This window comes from Hippocampus zosterae, chromosome 5 (assembly GCF_025434085.1).
Source record: "Hippocampus zosterae strain Florida chromosome 5, ASM2543408v3, whole genome shotgun sequence".
Lineage (NCBI taxonomy): Eukaryota > Metazoa > Chordata > Actinopteri > Syngnathiformes > Syngnathidae > Hippocampus > Hippocampus zosterae.
Window position 1 is genome coordinate 1,170,847 of NC_067455.1, and position 18,623 is coordinate 1,189,469.

The 18,623-nt window shown below is 47.8% G+C and overlaps 2 protein-coding genes across 3 annotated transcripts in view; both read right to left on the reverse strand.

Moving 5' to 3' along the window:
* The window catches only part of LOC127601005 (upstream stimulatory factor 2-like), a 231,061-nt gene that overhangs the window by 117,341 nt on the left and 95,097 nt on the right, over positions 1–18,623 (reverse strand). The window lies entirely within an intron of this gene.
* Positions 1–18,623, reverse strand: part of LOC127601013 (igLON family member 5-like) — an 80,516-nt gene that overhangs the window by 7,885 nt on the left and 54,008 nt on the right. Inside the window, exons 2-4 of the mRNA XM_052065984.1 lie at positions 11,140–11,218; positions 6,880–7,112; positions 3,232–3,351 (exon numbers count right to left, since the gene is read on the reverse strand). Of these exons, the coding sequence (XP_051921944.1) occupies positions 3,232–3,351; positions 6,880–7,112; positions 11,140–11,218 (432 nt within the window). The remainder of the gene's footprint in view (positions 1–3,231; positions 3,352–6,879; positions 7,113–11,139; positions 11,219–18,623) is intronic.

Here is an 18,623-nt window from a genome sequence, read left to right on the forward strand (position 1 = left end):
GACGTTTATATCATACTATTCGAGAAAAACACACACACACACACACATTTTACTTACCATAATTTCCCAACTACAAGCTGCCATGTTTTTTTTCCCTGCGGTGATTTGATGGATTTTTACTCACCAGCCAATACGTTTACCGATAGTCTCGTCACATGTGCCGAATAAAATTGAAATACGCGTCACAGTGGACCAATGAAAATGTCCGAGACGGCGCTCAGACTGAATTTTCATATCGGGAAGGACGGTTTACAAGGAGGCCTCGTCTTCCGCTGAGAATGAAACCAAATGGAATGAAAATGCTGTTTACATGCGACGTCTTCTATTCCATGAATCAGAACTGCAATTTTAGCCGTGTGACACGCTAAAATTGTGCGTGTATATATACGTACAGTATATATATATACACACACACACACAAATACATATGCAACATTTTAAGAGAGCGTCAATTCCTTGTGTGTTTTTTTTTTTTACCATTCGTAGTTTGGCTTTCTCATGCCATTTTTTTTATTTCTTGTCTTCCTACCGACTGCTGTCAGGCTGATGAATAAAAAATAATAATCATAATAATAATAATAATGAAATGATGTGAAGGAAAATTGTAAATAGTACTGCGATTTATCCATTTGTGTTCATATTGCATTTAATTGAAAGATGTTTGTTGTTTTTTTTTCCTCTTTCTTCTTTCTACATACATTCTTGCTGCTGGAGGCTGTAAATTTCCCCATTGTGGGACAAATAAAGGATATCTTATCTTATCTTAACTTAAACAACAAAAACTGAAAACAAGCATCGTTTGAATCGTTAAGAAATGTAAAGGTACACCACATTTTAGTTCCGTTTGATTACGAGGGGCTCCTTGGAAATTTTTTCTGCAAAACCTTCGGGAACCCCCCCGATGTCCACAACACCTGTCCTGAATTCTTCCACACCCCGCCTGTTGTCTTTTTTCTAACCCAATAATAGGAAGTGATGGCTGCTAGAGTTCCTTGCCGTCTCCCCGGGCTTGTCCACCCTTCTTTCCCCTTCACTATCCCTTCTAGTCAGAGGCAATTGATGCTTGGTTGCAGACACTCTATCCGGAATAGCAATGCGGCCGCTATCTCCAGAGAGCTGACGGGTTGCGCGGGGCTGTTGGGGAATGGGGGGGGGGGGGGGGGGTGGCGGCGTCGAGAGGGGAGGAAGATTATTGCTGACAGAGGAGAAACGCTGTCGGCCTGCAAGCGAGGACAAATGTTCGCCACTCGTAATGGTAATGCGAGCGCGTGTGTGCGCCGGCGCGCAAGACTGCAGCGATGCTAACCGATGGACGGCTTGAATGGACAAATGGACACGCGAAAACAGACAAAGAAAAGTCATTCAAAGTATTTGTCCAATTTAGGGCATTCCCATTCATTCGGATGGGGGACACAATGATTTGGGTTAATCGACGAGCGTGGTGGCGGAAACAAAATGGCAACTCGGGCCACTGTCCCTTTTTTCATGAAAAATCCACTCGAATGCTCGGACGCAAATACAAAGCGCAGGCACCTTTTTTTTTTTTGCTTTGATTTGACAGATTTGCTCTTGGTTGGATTTGAGTTTTTGCAGTCAAGTTGGAGCACTCCTAGGGAACATTTGCGGGCGGGGAATCCGTGCGCTAGCAGCAAAGAGCGCTAGGTTGCGCATCCTTTGCCCTCAGAGTCTAATTACACGGAGTTCAGTGCTTGTACACACTGACCTATTTCCTGCTGCTTGTCCCAGTGATCTACAGAGCTGCTGCTGCTGCTGCTGCTGCTCTTGCCGCATCTCACCCGCCGCCGCTGCTGCAGAATTACAAAGAGGCTTTGCTACAAACTTTTTTTTCCTTTTTTTTTTTATTTTTTATCCTCCCCCTCGGCTGCGAGGCAAACAGCTAATTATCTCGCTTGATAAAATGTTGGACAAGTTAAAGAAAATAATCCTCGCCAGATTGTGGAAGAGCTTCTCGTGGACTCGCACGCCCGTAACCACGAAGGCGCATTTAATTTCCGAGTGCGGCTCGACGGCTAAAACGCAAAGCAGACGCAGAAAGAGAAGATAATGAAAATGTTTTCTAATGTTTACATATCGTTCCCCATGTTTGTATTCCAAGTATGTGAAGCGATCCAAAAAAAAAGCAAATATGAGCAAAGCCAGCAGACAAGACACGAGTGAGTGTCTGGAGGAATCTCATCAAAACCAAAACATAAAATCCTTCAAAAATAAAATCAATTAAAACAAAAAATCACAACAATGCATTTTTTTTTTATGCGTCATATTTTTGGTGCGATTCCATTATTTGTTGTCTTTGATTGATTTAACCCTTTGGAGAGTTGTTGCTGCATTTATTTAGTGCACATCTGGCCTTTGTTTTCACAATTGTCTTATTTCTCGACATTCATTTCTCTTCAAGTATGAAAGCCGAGGACCCAAAAAAAAAAAAAACTTCACCACTTAACCTTTATTGACCGACGATCTACTTCCCAAGCGACCAGCCTGCCACAATATTGACCCGCACGCACGCGCGCACACATGCTGCAGCGTGTTAAGTGCAGCAAGTGATGATAGCACGTACGTGTACCGGATGAAAATGCTTCTCCTTCTTTTATCGTATTTTTTTTTTTTTGGGGGGGTGGGGGGGCGGTGAAAATGAAACGGTGGAGTGTGCACTCACTAACACAAACATAGAGAGTATTAATAACCTGCACACAGACACACATCAGCATCATTCCAGTTGAAAAGAGGCCGCGCGATGCTAACGATGCTAACTCTGTAGCGAACATTCCTGATGATGGAGCAAATAGCCATTACATTCAGTTCGGTCCTGATCAAATCGAATCAGAGGCCACTTATCGGGACACCGCGTGCCGACTACCCTGAATTGCGGAGGTGGGGGCTCGATGGGCGACGGGAGCTAAAAATAGCCTCCCGTCAAGTTGCGAAAGTGGCGGTTAGCGTCATTTGGCAGCGCCGCGCCGCTCAACGCGGGGACCCCCCCCACGATGACAACAGATGCTGATGATTACGGGTGGCACGGCGGGGATAATCGCGGCTAATGAGCGGTTATTGGGGACCAAACACCAAGACGTGGGCAAAATACAGCAGAAGACAGAAGAGGCCGCAGGGCTAAGCGGCTGGCGTGAAGGATAAAGACACAGGATGAAGGGCGCAATGCCTTGACCCCCAAATTGCTGTTCAAAAAAGACAACAAAAAGAAAAGCTACGCACATTTCTGGTCCTTCCAGGTGACGGTGGGCTCAGGCCGGCCCACGGCCAGACAGAAGAGGTTGACGTTCTCGCCCTCATTCACAAACACGTCCGTGGAGATGTTGACGATTCTGGCCGGTACTGAAAAAAACAAACAAAAAACCCCAAATGAGTATTTTCAGTGCGGACGTTGTATCGGTCTGTCGTGGTGAAGAAGGAGCTGAGCCAAAGGACGAAGCTCTCAATTTACCGGTCGATCTACGTTCCAACCCTCATCTATGGTCACGAGCTATGGGTCGTGACCGAAAGAACGAGATCCCGGATACAAGCGGCCGAAATGAGTTTTCTCCGCAGGGTGTCCGGGCTCTCCCTTAGAGATAAGGTGAGAAGCTCGGTCATCCGGGAGGGGCTCCGAGTCGAGCCGCTTCTCCTCCACATCGAGAGGAGCCAGATGAGGTGGCTTGGGCATCTGATTCGGATGCCTCCGGTGAGGTGTTCCGGTCATGTCCCACCGGGAGGAGACCCCGAGGAAGACCCAGGACACGCTGGAGGGACTATGTCACCCAGCTGGCCTGGGAACGCCTCGGGATCCCCCGGGGAGAGCTGGAAGAAGTAGCTAGGGAGAGGGAAGTCTGGGCTTCCCTGCTAAAGCTGTTGCCCCCGCGACCCGGCCCCGGATAAGCGGTAGAAGATGGATGGATGGATGGATGGATGGAGTATTTTCAGGTAACAATGCATTTGCGAGTTCCGTATTTCATTGCCACGTTTTTCCTCTGTCCGAAGCCAATGGCGAAAAGTCCCCACATTGGCATCATCCGTTTGTTGGGTTTCACCTGAAAGCAAATTTTGGCCAAATCCCCTGGGCGGACTTTTTTTTTCAAGTAACAACTATGATGAGAACGGAAAACCGGCTGCCATTCATCGCCTCAGATCACGGATGGTTTTGGTGTCAATAGGACAGACGAGTGGCGCATGCTAATATTGTGCGAGTGGAGGGCTGTGGTTTTTCTTTGAAGAATGAATCAAAAGTGTCCATTTTCTCTTGATCCAACGGCCGGGGCGACAACAAACCCGATTAAACACCGTGCGGCACTCTGGCTCACACTTCAATTGATAACGAGACGGCCCTTGAATTTAAACGGGGCCATTATCGTTGTTTTTAATGAGCTTGGCTCCGCCGCGGCGGCGCTCGCTTCACTCGGCGGCTAGCAAAAGCGCCGCTCGGCTCGACAAACACGTCGATAGAAATGTGACGCGCGCGGATGTACGTCGTGCGCCGACGCTGGGCGATGCCAAGATTTGGACCCTGCGGACAAGATTGTTTGTTTGCTTGGACGCGGTTAGCAAAAAAGCGCTTGAGTCAGCGAGCAGCTCTCTGCCACCTGTCAGCCACAAACACATCCTGTTCTTTCAGGGCGATTATGTTTTTTTTTGTTTGTTTTTCCATCCATCCTGTTGATTTTAGAGGAGAACAGATGCACAATAGGCACGGCGGCGCAATCACTTCCTGTGACAAAAAAATGGGAGTTCTACATTTCTTCAACCATGGACACGATGCGGTTTTTGCAATTTTATGAGATGCGTGTTTTTAGGAGAAGATCCTTCTCCTCTTCTGCTGCTTTGTGAACCTCGCGTCTTTTTAACGTGCGGTTGATAACTGCCCGGCGCGTTCATTTCTCTGCTCGGTTTCACCTGGACTTGGCTGATCCCCCCCCCCCCCCCCCCCCCCCCCCCGCGGCCGGCCTCGCCATTTTGAACCGAGGAAAATTCACGGTGTACCTTCGAGTGAGTCGGAGAAAGTGCGACATCGCAGCTTTCGGTTCAAATAGTCGGCATGATTTTCGGGGAGGTCCGCATCGGGGCCCTCTACGCCACTCGAAAAGCTCCGCCCCCGCCCCGAGTAGATCTCCATATTCGGACCCGGAACGAGAGCCGACGTGATTCTTCATAGATCCAAAAGCAATCCGCAGACAGTAGGGCAGGGGGGTGCGTATTATTATTATTTTTATTTTACTATTATTACTGGGCGGCCCGGTAGTCCAGTGGTTAGCACATGGGCTTCACAGTGCAGAGGTACCGGGTTCGATTCCAGCTCCGGCCTCCCTGTGTGGAGTTTGCATGTTCTCCCCGGGCCTGCGTGGGTTTTCTCCGGGTGCTCCGGTTTCCTCCCACATTCCAAAAACATGCGTGGCAGGCTGTTTGAACACTCTAAATTGTCCCTAGGTGTGAGTGTGAGTGCGAATGGTTGTTCGTCTCTGTGTGCCCTGCGATTGGCTGGCAACCGATTCAGGGTGTCCCCCGCCTACTGCCCGGAGACGGCTGGGATGGGCTCCAGCACCCCCCGCGACCCTAGTGAGGATCAAGCGGCTCGGAAGATGAATGAATGAATGAATGACTATTATTACTTTTTTATGAATGCACTGTAGTTGCACATCCACTACAGTAGGTGGCAGTGTCACTTTCACTCGAATAAACAGACAGGATTGGAAATAGTGTTTTCTCCGGGGTCATGCTTGATCGTGAAGATGAGATGGGGAATCGGGATGCAGCTCAAGTCGGGAAATCTCATTCCTTCGCTCCACAAAAGGCTTTACGGCAGAAGCTCGGAGGAGCCGCCTTTCAATGTCAGCCCGTCTCGTCTCTCCACCGCTAATCAGCAATCAGCGCGCCTTCTGCGACACGTTCCGAACATTTTCCCGAGCAGATGCAGTCAAGCTGTCAGCTCGCGTCTGATCCGTCTGACTCTCCAAATCGAGACAAACAAGTCGACGGATCCTGCGGGCGCCGAGGCGAGAAAACGCTCTCATCCGTCTACTTTGTCAGCCGCCGCCTGCGCTTCCGGGCTCACGTTTACCTTTGCGCTCGAGTCGTAATGAGGCCGGGAGTCTTGGCTGTCGTGCAAAATTCCAGGATTTGCGTTGATCGTCGCCATTTCACACGAAAAGACACATCGAGTCCGCCATCAAACCTGACGATTGCTTCCGCCGTGGCAAGCCTCAGTCACGGCCGACTAACGAAACGCAACATATTAAGCAGACGGGCTGGTTGGGAGGTCGACGGACGTACCGGTTGGCGGGAGATATTTTTGCGTTTAATGGTAGATCGGCAACCTTGGTCAAAAACAAAACAAAACAAAACAAAAAAATCCATAGCCCAAATTTCATACTAATCATTCATTCATTCATTCATGCATCTTCCGAACCGCTTGATCCTCACTAGGGTCGCGGGGGGTGCTGGAGCCTATCCCAGCTGTCTTCGGGCAGTAGGCGGGGGACACCCTGAATTGGTTGCCAGCCAATCATAGGGCACACAGAGACGAACAACCATTCGCACTCACACTCACACCTAGGGACAATTTAGAGTGTTCAATCAGCCTGCCACGCATGTTTTTGGAATGTGGGAGGAAACCGGAGCACCCGGAGAAAACCCACGCAGGCCCGGGGAGAACATGCAAACTCCACACAGGGAGGCCGGAGCTGGAATCGAACCCGGTACCTCTGCACTGTGAAGCCGATGTGCTAACCACTGGTCTACCGGGCTGCCTCATACTAATCAGAAACACTCAAATGTCACCGTTTGGTAAATTAGTCACCATTTTTCACAGATCTATACAATTGGTCAATCCACACGTGGGGGTGTTGTTTTTATAAATAAAATCAGAATTCTGACCTTGCACAATGAGGTAGACGTGGGCGATGCGCGGCTTGTTGTTTGCCTGGAAGGTGCACGTGTAGGGCCCCTCGTCGCTCACTTGCACCTTGTCGATGTGGACCGAGAAGTCGCTGTCGTTGCTGTTGACCAGCGTGACGCGCTTGTCTAGCGACCACTTGTCGGTGCCCGTGAACAGAATGTTGGAGCGGTTCAGCCAGGCCTTGTGGGTCACCTCCTCGTTGATCCGACACCTGCCAGGACAAAAGGGACAACGCTTACTATTATTACTTTTTTATGAATGTACTGCCGCTTCTCCTCCACATCGAGAGGAGCCAGATGAGGTGGCTTGGGCATCTGATTCGGATGCCTCCTGAGCGCCTCCCCTGTGAGGTGTTCCGGTCATGTACCACCGGGAGGAGACCCCGAGGAAGACCCAGGACACACTGGAGAGACTATGTCACCCAGCTTGCCTGGGAACGACTCGGGATCTCCCGAGGAGAGCTGGAAGAAGTAGCTAGGGAGAGGGAAGTCTGGGCTTCCCTGCTAAAGCTGTTGCCCCCGCGACCCGGCCCCGGATAAGCGGTAGATGATGGATGGATGGATGGATGGATGGATGGATGGATGGATGGATGAATGTACTGTAGATGCACATCCACTCCAGTAGGTGGCAGTGTCACATTCAGCTATCATTGATCCTTCTTGGATTGAAAAAGAAAAATCGCCGTTAACCAACTCTCGGTCCGTCATTCTTGTTGACAGATGAAAGCTTGACGACAAAAACGAAAGGCCATGACTGTTCTGAATAATATCGATTTCTTCCAGACGCTCCCGCTCGGTAGTCGGTGCTCTTCCAGTCGCAACGTTTGGGATTTCTTGCTACGTGCCAGTTTTTTGATTCTCACGTTTCTTCAGTGTGACATTTTTGTTGTTTTCCTCCCTGGATGTTTTCTTCTCACCTTGCCTTGTCATCCACGCCAGCTTTCTGGCCTGCCCTTGGCTGCCTTCTTCCCACCCGTGTCTCCTCTTTGTTTGTTCAGTCATGTCAAGCCTCTCACTCTCCTGCGTCGGCACGTCTCGTTAAATAAACGCGAGAATTCACGACGCTTCCCGTCGGCCTTGAGCTGTTCTGCGCTTTGCGTTGGCGCTACAACCGACAATGATGACACTGACGCACGGCAACGTCCACCCCCGCCCCTCCGCCTCGAGTGTTTTCACAGCGCCCGTGTTCTGGTTGATTTTTTTTTTTTTAAAGAAAGATGTTCCATGAATAGAATATGATTCACATTATAGCGGCGCTTTGTGCCGCCTCTGCTCGTTTATTCACAATGAGTAAGCTTCTATGCGTTCAAATGATTCCGCCACCAAGCCAACGCCAAAGCGGGGCTGCGAGTGTTCCGAGTGAAGCGTTCCAAGTCGTCGTGCGCATTGATACCGTGGTGCTCGACTTCCTTGTTAATCGGTTCAGCGACCAGGCTCCCAAATCATCGTTTCCCCATTGAAAAGAATGGAAATGCAATCGAATCATGAAATAAATATTTTTGTTGGTGGTGGGGGTGGGGGGGTGGGGGGGGGGTTGTTTTTAGAAAGGAAACGCAGCACTCCACGACACTGTTGCGTATGTTCAAAAGAGTGATCATTTCACAACAGAATGTCAAGAATGCACACAGAATTCGAGTGTTTGTGCATATTGGCCACCGGGGGCAGTATAACGCAGACAGACCTACAGCAGATGGATTTGATGAAGGGTCTTCATGACAGTTTTTTCACACCATTTCATTCGTTCATTCATTCATCTTCCTAACCGCTTGATCCTCACTAGGGTCGCGGGGGGTGCTGGAGCCCATCCCAGCCGTCTCCGGGCAGTAGGCGGGGGACACCCTGAATCGGTCGCCAGCCAATCGCAGGGCACACAGCATTTCAATCACGTACAATTTCTACTTGTCGGCGTTTTCCATTGGCGAGCGTTTGGCTCCGTTCCGTCTCGCGAGATCTCGTGATTCTCGTCCAATCTCGTGAAATGTTCTCGTCAGGCGAGAGGTTTGTTTACGGTTATAATGTCCTCCTTCATGAGCTATCAGAATCTGTCCGTCTCTTCTTCCGTCATGTTGTGCAGCCGCCGTGAAGGATCATCGTCAACGTAGCTCACAATGCTGTGCTTAGCTCAAGTGGGCAACATGTCATTTGAAAAGAAAAGAACTCATGACATGAGATGAACAGCCAGGGCGACCCCCCCCCCCCCTACTCCCCCAAATGCCACTCGTTGGTCACAAACGGAACAGCACCATGACCGTAAACTATAAAACAAAACCCAAAACTATTCTCAACAAAAACAGGACCATGACACAAAAAGTTATGGTTTGTTTTTGACGGGCATCTTTCATAACGATATCGCGATCATTTTAATCTCGCGACATGGCCGTTAATCTCGTCAATTTCTACGACATCGATAGTCTCGAAGATGACGTTTGTCAAGCGGATGCGCAGACAAGGTTTCGGTGCGAGTAATTCCGCCATTAAAAGGACAAAATCTGTGTCCAAATGGTGCATTCATCTCATTTTAAACTTGATCACGTCTGCTGATGCTTCTTCTTCTTCTTCTTCTGCTGCAGCAATCGCAGCCCAGAGGAAATGAGAAGCGTAATAACATCAAATGTGGCTTCGTATTAATGGCCCGCATCAAACGGCATCGTCTGGAGCACAATAGGAAAAAAAAAAAAAAAAAAGCGGGAATTTGAGCCACTTGGGAGAAAAAAAAGTGATTTACATTCAAGTGGAAGCTTATTTATAAAGCGCTTTTGTGTTTTGTTTGTCAGCCGCGGGCTGTCCGCCGAGTCCGCACACACTTTTGATTACAAAATAGGCCGTTTTATTGCCGCTCGTGAAGTCATGAAGGCCTGATGAGAAATGTTACACTGGGAGTCGTTTGTGGCCGAGAATGCTTTCCTCACTCACTGTCTGCCCTCTGATTTCGTGCCAAAAGAAAAAAAAATCCAAACAACAACTAAGAAAACATTGCTGACAACAAAATTAAACCCTGGCTGGATTCATTAGGCCCTCCATTTTTTTTTACTAGTGAACTAGTGAGCGTTTTGTGGCTTACATGTTCACTAGTAAGCGTCAAAATTACCTTACTAGTGAACTAGTGAGCGTTTTGTGGCTTACATGTTCACTAGTAAGCGTCAAAACGATCTTACTAGTGAACTAGTGGGCGTTTTGTGGCTTACATGTCAACTAGTAAGCCTCAAAATGATCTTACTAGTGAACTAGTGAGCGTTTTGTGGCTTACATGTTCACTAGTAAGCCTTAACATGATCTTACTAGTGAACTAGTGGGCACATTTATGGCTTACATGTCAACTAGTAAGCCTCAAAATGATCTTACTAGTGAACTAGTGGTCGTTTTGTGGCTTACATGTTCACTAGTAATCCTCAACATGATCTTACTAGTGAACTAGTGGGCGTTTTGTGGCTTACATGTTCACTAGTAAGCGTCAAAATGATCTTACGAGTCAACTAGTGAGCGTTTTGTGGCTTACATGTTCACTAGTAAGCCTCAAAATGATCTTACTAGTGAACTAGTGAGCGTATATTATATATAATAATATAATATATAATACCGCGACCCTAGTGAGGATCAAGCGGTACAGAAGATGAATGAATGAATGAATGAATATATAATATAAATAATAAATAAAATAAAACTGTTGACATCGATTGTTTAAAAGACGTCCTCCCAGTGTGTGACATTCAAGTAAATTCGAAATTTAGAGCTTCGAACTCGCAGGATTGAGGCGAGGAGCTTAAAGAGCAAATATCAGTTCGACGTGACTTTGAGATTAAACGTTGGGTTGCACCTCCACAGGGGTCTATGCACTTCCCTTGAAATGTTTTCTTAAAAATGTCTTTGGCTGGCAACCAGTCGAGCGTGTCCCCCACCTACTGCCCGAAATTAGCTGGGGACGCAATCTAGAAATGAAATTGAAAGTACAGCATCCAAAACAAGATCTACATATGTCGTGTCGGCTTACTGCCTGCAACAACTTTTTGGGTTTCTTGTGATAACATTATCCAAGATAGAATCTTCAGAGATTTTTTTTTTCATAAATAAAATAATTTTCTCACTGCCAGACAGTGCTCACTTTGGAGCGATAAACACATTTGAGGAATACAGCAGGGGTGTGAGTTGTCAGGATCAGCCTGCATTTGGCTGTGTGTGTGTGTGTGCGTGAAAGTGGTTTTTGAAATGTAGCCGAGGCGGGTGCAGGGGATCAAGACTCACCTCAAAGTGACGCTGTCGCCTTCAAGCACCGTAATGTTGTCCGGCAGGTGCCCAAATTCCGCCGCGTCTACAGCGGAGCCTGCCAAGAACAGACGACAGACAGGAGAGCCCGGTGAGAATTAAATGTCCGCAACAGATGGGCAGACAGATGCCTCACGCCAGCGACGACACCGAGGCCGTTTGAAAACGCTGTAGTTTACCTGCCAGACCAGTAGGAGGCATTGTAAGGAAACGGTACACATATGTGAACTTCCAAAAAGATTCATATTTTGAACAGATAGGGACGATTGAGATACAAAGTCAATGCCACGACTGTAATCTGTTTGGGCCTCAGCCCACCCCCATGGGGGCAGTATTATACACCCACCGTAGCTTGGATGATTAAACCCAAAGAAGCCGTTCCAATATGTTGGTAGTTTTTTCACAGAGTGGAAATAATATAGGGGCGGCCCGGTACTCCAGTGGTTAGCATGTTGGCTTCACAGTGCAGAGGTACCGGGTTCGATTCCAGCTCCGGCCTCCCTGTGTGGAGTTTGCATGTTCTCCCCGGGCCTGCGTGGGTTTTCTCCGGGTGCTCCGGTTTCCTCCCACATTCCAAAAACATGCGTGGCAGGCTGATTGAACACTCCAAATTGTCCCTAGGTGTGAGTGTGAGTGTGAGTGGTTGTTTGTCTCTGTGTGCCCTGCGATTGGCTGGCAACCGATTCAGGGTGTCCCCCGCCTACTGGCCGGAGACGGCTGGGATAGGCTCCAGCACCCCCCGCGACCCTAGTGAGGATCAAGCGGTACGGAAGATGAATGAATGAATGAATGAATGAGTGCAACGTGTCAAGTGGCGGTCCGGTAGTCCAGTGGTTAGCACGTGGGCTTCACAGTGCAGAGGTACCGGGTTCGATTCCAGCTCCGGCCTCCCTGTGTGGAGTTTGCATGTTCTCCCCGGGCCTGCGTGGGTTTTCTCCGGGTGCTCCGGTTTCCTCCCACGTTCCAAAAACATGCGTGGCAGGCTGATTGAACACTCCAAATTGTCCCTAGGTGTGAGTGTGAGTGCGGATGGTTGTTCGTCTATGTGTGCCCTGCGATTGGCTGGCAACCGATTCAGGGTGTCCCCCGCCTACTGCCCGAAGACGGCTGGGATAGGCTCCAGCACCCCCCGTGACCCCAGTGAGGATCAAGCGGCTCGGAAGATGAATGAATGAATGAATGAATATACTGATATCGCCAACCGCTGTTGCAGCTTGCTTAGCGCAACATTTTATATTAATAAAACAGTTCCAGAATCAAACAAACTGCCGTTGTGGGTCATCGCGTAGCGCCTTGCATACTGGGTGTTGTTGTTCAAAAAGTGTTCTTTATTTTTTTTAGGGTTGTATTTTATTTATTGATTTATTTATTTTATGCCAAACAATTCGGCTGCGTCGCCGCCCGCCGGCCTCATATAGTCATCGGCCCTTTTTTCATGTATTCTCCCCGTTACACACCCCGCTTTATTTGGGTTAATTCTATTCGTTTCAAGAGCTGGGGGCTTGGATACGGCTGTGACACGCTTTCACAGATAGCCTACATTCCAAGACAGGAAGGAGTGGGGCTTTTCCCTGTTGTCGACACACACACACACACACACACACACACACACGCACACTTCAACTGAATGAGTGATACACGCACAGCGAGGTTGCATGGTGGTGAGGTGCTATTCCCCATTTCCCTACTCAATTGCTATTTTCACAGCTCGATTGGCACCCAGCATGCCAAAACCTGCGAGGCGCTCCCACAACACAACAACCGGGTCAACAAACGCACACGCAAACACACACACGTACACAAATGTGATGCATGCTTGTCACGTTCTACTCAGCGAGCCAAAGCAGCAGGGATGAGTCTCCTTCACAGTTGCGTCAACAACACTGTTTTGGTGAGGATTTTTTTTTTATGCGCCCCCCCACCCACACCCACACACATTTTTGAGGCATTTTAAACTTGGGATGCAGTGACGTCAAATCAGTAAGAGGAAATTGCACACACAAAAAAAAGTAACAGGTGGATTTTTTTTTCCTGAATGATCAACGGGATAAATGACAAAATCTGGTGAAATCTGTGTAGAGCAAATTTTAAAACAAAAAATTGGAAATATCACAAAAAGGTAACGTGGTGGGAACGTTTACATCCGTGTCAAATCTATGTCTTGGGACATCTCCGATGAAAATTTGCTGTTCCATTTCCACCAAAGTTGTCGCATGAGGATACAATGAGGTTGCTAGGCAAGAATTTCATTGGGCTTTGCTTTTTGTTTACTTTTTTGGGGGGGGGGGGGGGGGGAGCCGCAATGCGCAGCCAGAATGCGGCGACCGTTAACTTTTGGCATTGAAAATTCATTTTGGCCTTCCCGTCCCATTCAAACGCCTTCCTTCTGTTTCTTCTTCTCTTTCACGACTTTCCATTGAGAGGCCCAAGACGTTGCCAAAAGTAAAAAAAAATAAAAAACCTAAGCCCTAAACGTGGGAAAACAGGAAGTGGTAAAACATCCAACCTGATCAGAGTGAACTCATTAACTCATTCAGTACAAGTCTGAAAAGACGTTTAAAAACGTCTTTGGGAGTGAACGAGTTAAAGAAACAAACACCTCATAATTCATTCATTCATTCATCTTCCGAGCCGCTTGATCCTCACAAGGGTCGCGGGGGGTGCTGGAGCCTATCCCAGCCGTCTCCGGCCAGTAGGCGGGGGACACCCTGAATCGGTTGCCAGCCAATCGCAGGGCACACAGAGACAAACAACCACTCACACTCACACTCACACCTAGGGACAATTTGGAGTGTTCAATCAGCCTGCCATGCATGTTTTGGGAATGTGGGAGGAAACCATGAGCACCCGGAGAAAACCCACACAAGCCCGGGGAGAACATGCAAACTCCACACAGGGAGGCTGGAGCTGGAATCGAACCCGTGAAGCCGACGTGCTAACCACTGGACTACCGGGCTGCCCACACCTCATAATAATAATAACAAAAGTAAGATATGCCACTTTATACAATACAATACAATACATTCTGATTTATATAGCGCTTTCACAACAGCGGCAGCTGTAACAAATCATTTGTTTGCGGGGGCGGAAAATGTTTTTTGGAAGATTGAACATGTTTTTTGTCGAATAATTTGCGTTTCCAATTTTTTTTCCCCTCCATAGCATTTGAATGAATGGACGTCAATCCTAAGCCAATTTTCAACAGGGGGTTCGGTGAATCACACTCAGGGGGGGTCGACGGAGCCTCTGCCATGGAGGTTTAGACGCACCCGACTTGACATTTCCCATTAGTTATGACATCACTAGCTAGTTCATTTTGTGCGCAATTCAAAAAACGGATACTTTTAATAATTGTGTTGACTTTTTCAGTTTTTTAATAATAATAAATCTCTTTCATTTGTTACAAAAAAAAAAAATCATATTCTTGTTTTTCACAAATGAAGGGTCCGGTACCTCGAACAAGGTTAAGAACCACTGAACTAACGTAATGGCATGTTTGGTGTCAGATGCCCCAGTTGCTGCGATCGCTTGTCCTTGCTATGACCTGCACACACACACACACACTCACACACACACACACACACACACACACACACACACACGCACGTTCGTCTGTCGGTTAGGTCATTCTTTGTGAAAGTAACATTTAAAGGACATTGAATGATTACACGTGCATTTGTACAACGCGTCAGAGGCTAACCTTTTTGTGTGTGTGTGTGTGTGATTGTGCGGCTTCACGCGCAGACGTTGGCGTAATAGCCCCCAACGGGGGAATGGCGTGCATGCGCGTGCATGCGCTCGCAAGCCCGGGCGTCTATTATGTGATTTGTATTCTCTTGACTTTTACACGCGGCGTGTTTGTAATTGCACCCGCTGCCGGCAGACTCTAGCGAGCGGCGCTCTATTGAGCCGTACGACTTGAGCCCCGGCGTCTTCCTTTGTGCCGCTCGTCTATTTTGCATCGCCCTTGACAATCGCGCGCACGCGGACACGCGCGGGCTAAAGAAAAGAAGAGGACGATTTCCTCGGAATGCGCAATCGGCTTTCAGACGGGGGGAAACAGAGAAGGCCGTCATTTTAAATTAAAAAACAAATCATGAGCAGAATGTATTGGAATGCGGAGTCGAAATGGGGTTTAGAGGCGCGCCTCGAAAATGAAAGTCACAACGGCGGAGGTGGCGGAGGTGGCGGATGTGACGACAGGCCGATCCTCTCCATCGGCGCGATGGAATCAGGATTTGATGTCATGTTTGGGTTTGTGACCAGCAGGGGGCACTGTAGGGCTCTCCCTGCAGCTGCACACCTGTTGACACGACCGCTGTTGTGAATGTTGCGAGAGAGTCAACCCAAAGCCAAATATCCCTTCCGGCAAAAGTCAGGAGGGGAAATCGGAACTGTCACATTGATGAAGCACATTCAGAAGCCGTTTCTTTCTCGACCGCCACGCCCGATGGCTGATTTGAGCCATTTCGTCTCCGGTAGCCCGATGCGTACGGACACTGACATGGCGTGGCTCTTTTCGCACTTTTTTTCTGTTCAAAATGCTTGCGTCATGTTTTTTTTTTTTTGTTGTTCTCTTCCAAGACTCGATATGATGGAAAATGGACTTTTTAATTGCTTGTAAACAAATACGAATGTCTCGGGAGCGCCCGCTGCGCATCAAGTGTGAAATGAAAGCAACCGTGGAAATGTCAGCGGAGATTCTTCATTTCGGAGCCACTCCGATAAAAGCTGAGTCAGCTCCTGAAGCGGCGGCTTGCAAGCGGCTTTCGGAAGGAACTTTCAGCAGCTACCGGCAAGCCTTCTTTAAAAAAAAAAAAAAGAAACAAAAGACACCTAGCTTTGCCACTTCATTACAAATGCATTTTTAACAGTGATGTTTAAGAATAAAGGCACTTTTTTTCAAAGAAATATAGACGCTTTTTGACTTCCCAAGTCAAAAGAAAGAATAAAGAGATTTTTTTTCTCCATTTTAAACTAAATGGCCGACTTGTTTTGAATATTGTTTTCAGAATCTTTCTAGACTTCACCCAACGTAAATTATTATATATATATATATATATATATATATATATATATATATATATATATATATATATATATATAGTCATTCATTCATTCATTCATTCATTCATTCATTCATCTTCCGAGCCGCTTGATCCTCACAAGGGTCGCGGGGGGTGCTGGAGCCTATCCCAGCTGTCCTCGGGCAGTAGGCGGAGGACACCCTGAATCGGTCGCCAGCCAATCGCAGGGCACACAGAGACGAACAACCATCCACGCTCACACTCACACCCAGGGACAATTTAGAGCGTCCAATCAGCCTGCCACGCATGTTTTTGGAATGTGGGAGGAAACCGCAGCACCCGGAGAAAACCCACGCAAGCCCGGGGAGAACATGCAAACTCCACACAGGGAGGCCGGAGCTGGAATCGAACCCGGTACCTCTGCACTGTGAAGCCCACGTGCTAACCACTGGGCTATATATATATCATTGATAATATACAAAGTTGATCACTTTCATTGATCTTTCTCAATGCCTGAATGCATACTGTATCGAAGCACCATGCTTTTGTTTGTTGTTGTTGTTTTTTTTGGGGGGGGGGGGAGGTTAGAAAACACCGTCAACAGCATCATGCGCGACGACATTGAATATCTGGACCCATCGGTTTGGACAGTGCGTGACGCGAACCGATTTGGTGACAATCACTCCGGCTTAACACCGGAGTCTCGAAAGTGGCAAAATGGAAAGCGCCAATTACTGGCTGACAGTGACAAGATCAGACACGGGGGGGGTGGGGGAAGAAAAATGGTGACAGCATTTCGTGCCTGCATTTCTTCGCGCGGGCAAGTGGACAGCGGCAGCTGCCGTCGTCTGACGCCCTCGAAAAGGCGCGCTAACGAAGCGCAAACAGATGTTTTGGGCGCGATGACGTCCATCGTGACCATCGGCGTGGCAAGCGCGCAAAGCCGACGTCATTCGGCAAAGTCTCGAGACAATTTCGAGCCGAGGAGGAGGAAAAAGAAAAAGCTTTGCCGTCAGAAGCCTTCAACGGCAAGCGCTCGCGTACTAATTCCCCAGAATTGGCTTCACACTGATAATCAAGTCTTTTGTGCGGGTGTGTGTGTGCGAAAATGGATGTCGAGTGTTGTGACTGAATGGAGCGCAATTAGCCATTGTTGTCATAAGCAAACTGAGGAACGGCTTTTGTTGTTGTTGCGCTTGCGTGCATCGAATTTTGCCAACAGACAAACAAGGCCGGACCAGCACTTGGGCACATTTTTGGAATGTGGAAGGAAGTCGGAGTACCCGGAGAAAAGCCACGAGAAGAAGATGCAAGCTCCGCACGGGAAGGTCGGGGCCTCGGCATCGTGAGGCGGACGTGCTCGTGAGTTAGCAGAAGGGTAGAAGAAAAGATTCAATAGTTGCCATCCTGAGCCCAAGGTGAAAGTCGGCCATTTTGGGCAACTTTTGGGAGCGCCACATTCAGAACTTTTCTTTCCCTTCCCACTTGGATCGCTCGTTTTTCGCATAAGCCCCCGCAAAACGACAATCCAACAAGTGAGCGTGGTGGAAGGCACGCAAGCTGGCGGAAATCCTTTTGCCGCACGCAGGTGGAGGAATTGATCAAGCGCGTGCGTGCGTGCGGGTTGGCAGATTCCCGTCTGTTTGTGTGCAGTTTTGGAAGCCAGCCGGCTGCGCCCGCAGACACGCTTACAGCTGTGCACGGCCCTCATTTGCATTCCAAATTGCGGCCGTGCGTGCGTGTGTGTGTGTGTGTGTGTGTGTGTATGTGTGTGTGAGACACATTAAGAACAGCGCATTTACCATGATGGGAACACACAACCACTGGACACTTCATTAGGTACACTTACAGTACACTAACATCAAATTGGAGAGATATATTCACCCCTTCACCCCCCCCCCCCAAAAAATAAAAAATGATAATGCTCGGATGTTTAAAAATAAATGTATCGCTATATGAAAAAGGGGGCCACCATTTTTCGTCAGCGAGCTACCACATAGCACTTTCACACTCTTTCGAACCAGATGCAAATATAAATTGCCGTTTTAAATATGGACCCCAAAAAAAAAAAAAATCTGCTGATAATTGGCACCCATTGAAATAAATTGGGGAAAAGAAAAAAAATTCGAAGAAAAAAAAAAAAGAAATTTGTCGTCTTCTTCTTCTTCTTTAAATAAATAAATAAACAACACTCCTAAACCTCCAGTATGCGGTTTCCGCAACGAAAAGCAGTAGTTGTCTTCAGATAAAACAATTAAAAAAATTACATGATATATATATATATATATATATATATATATATATATATATGAATCTGCAGGTGCCGAACTGCAAATATCCACTGTAGTCGATATTTGACATTGAAAATAATCCTGGGGGGCAGTCAATTCCCCCTGTGTGATAATCCAACAATATCAAATTATTAATTATTAATAT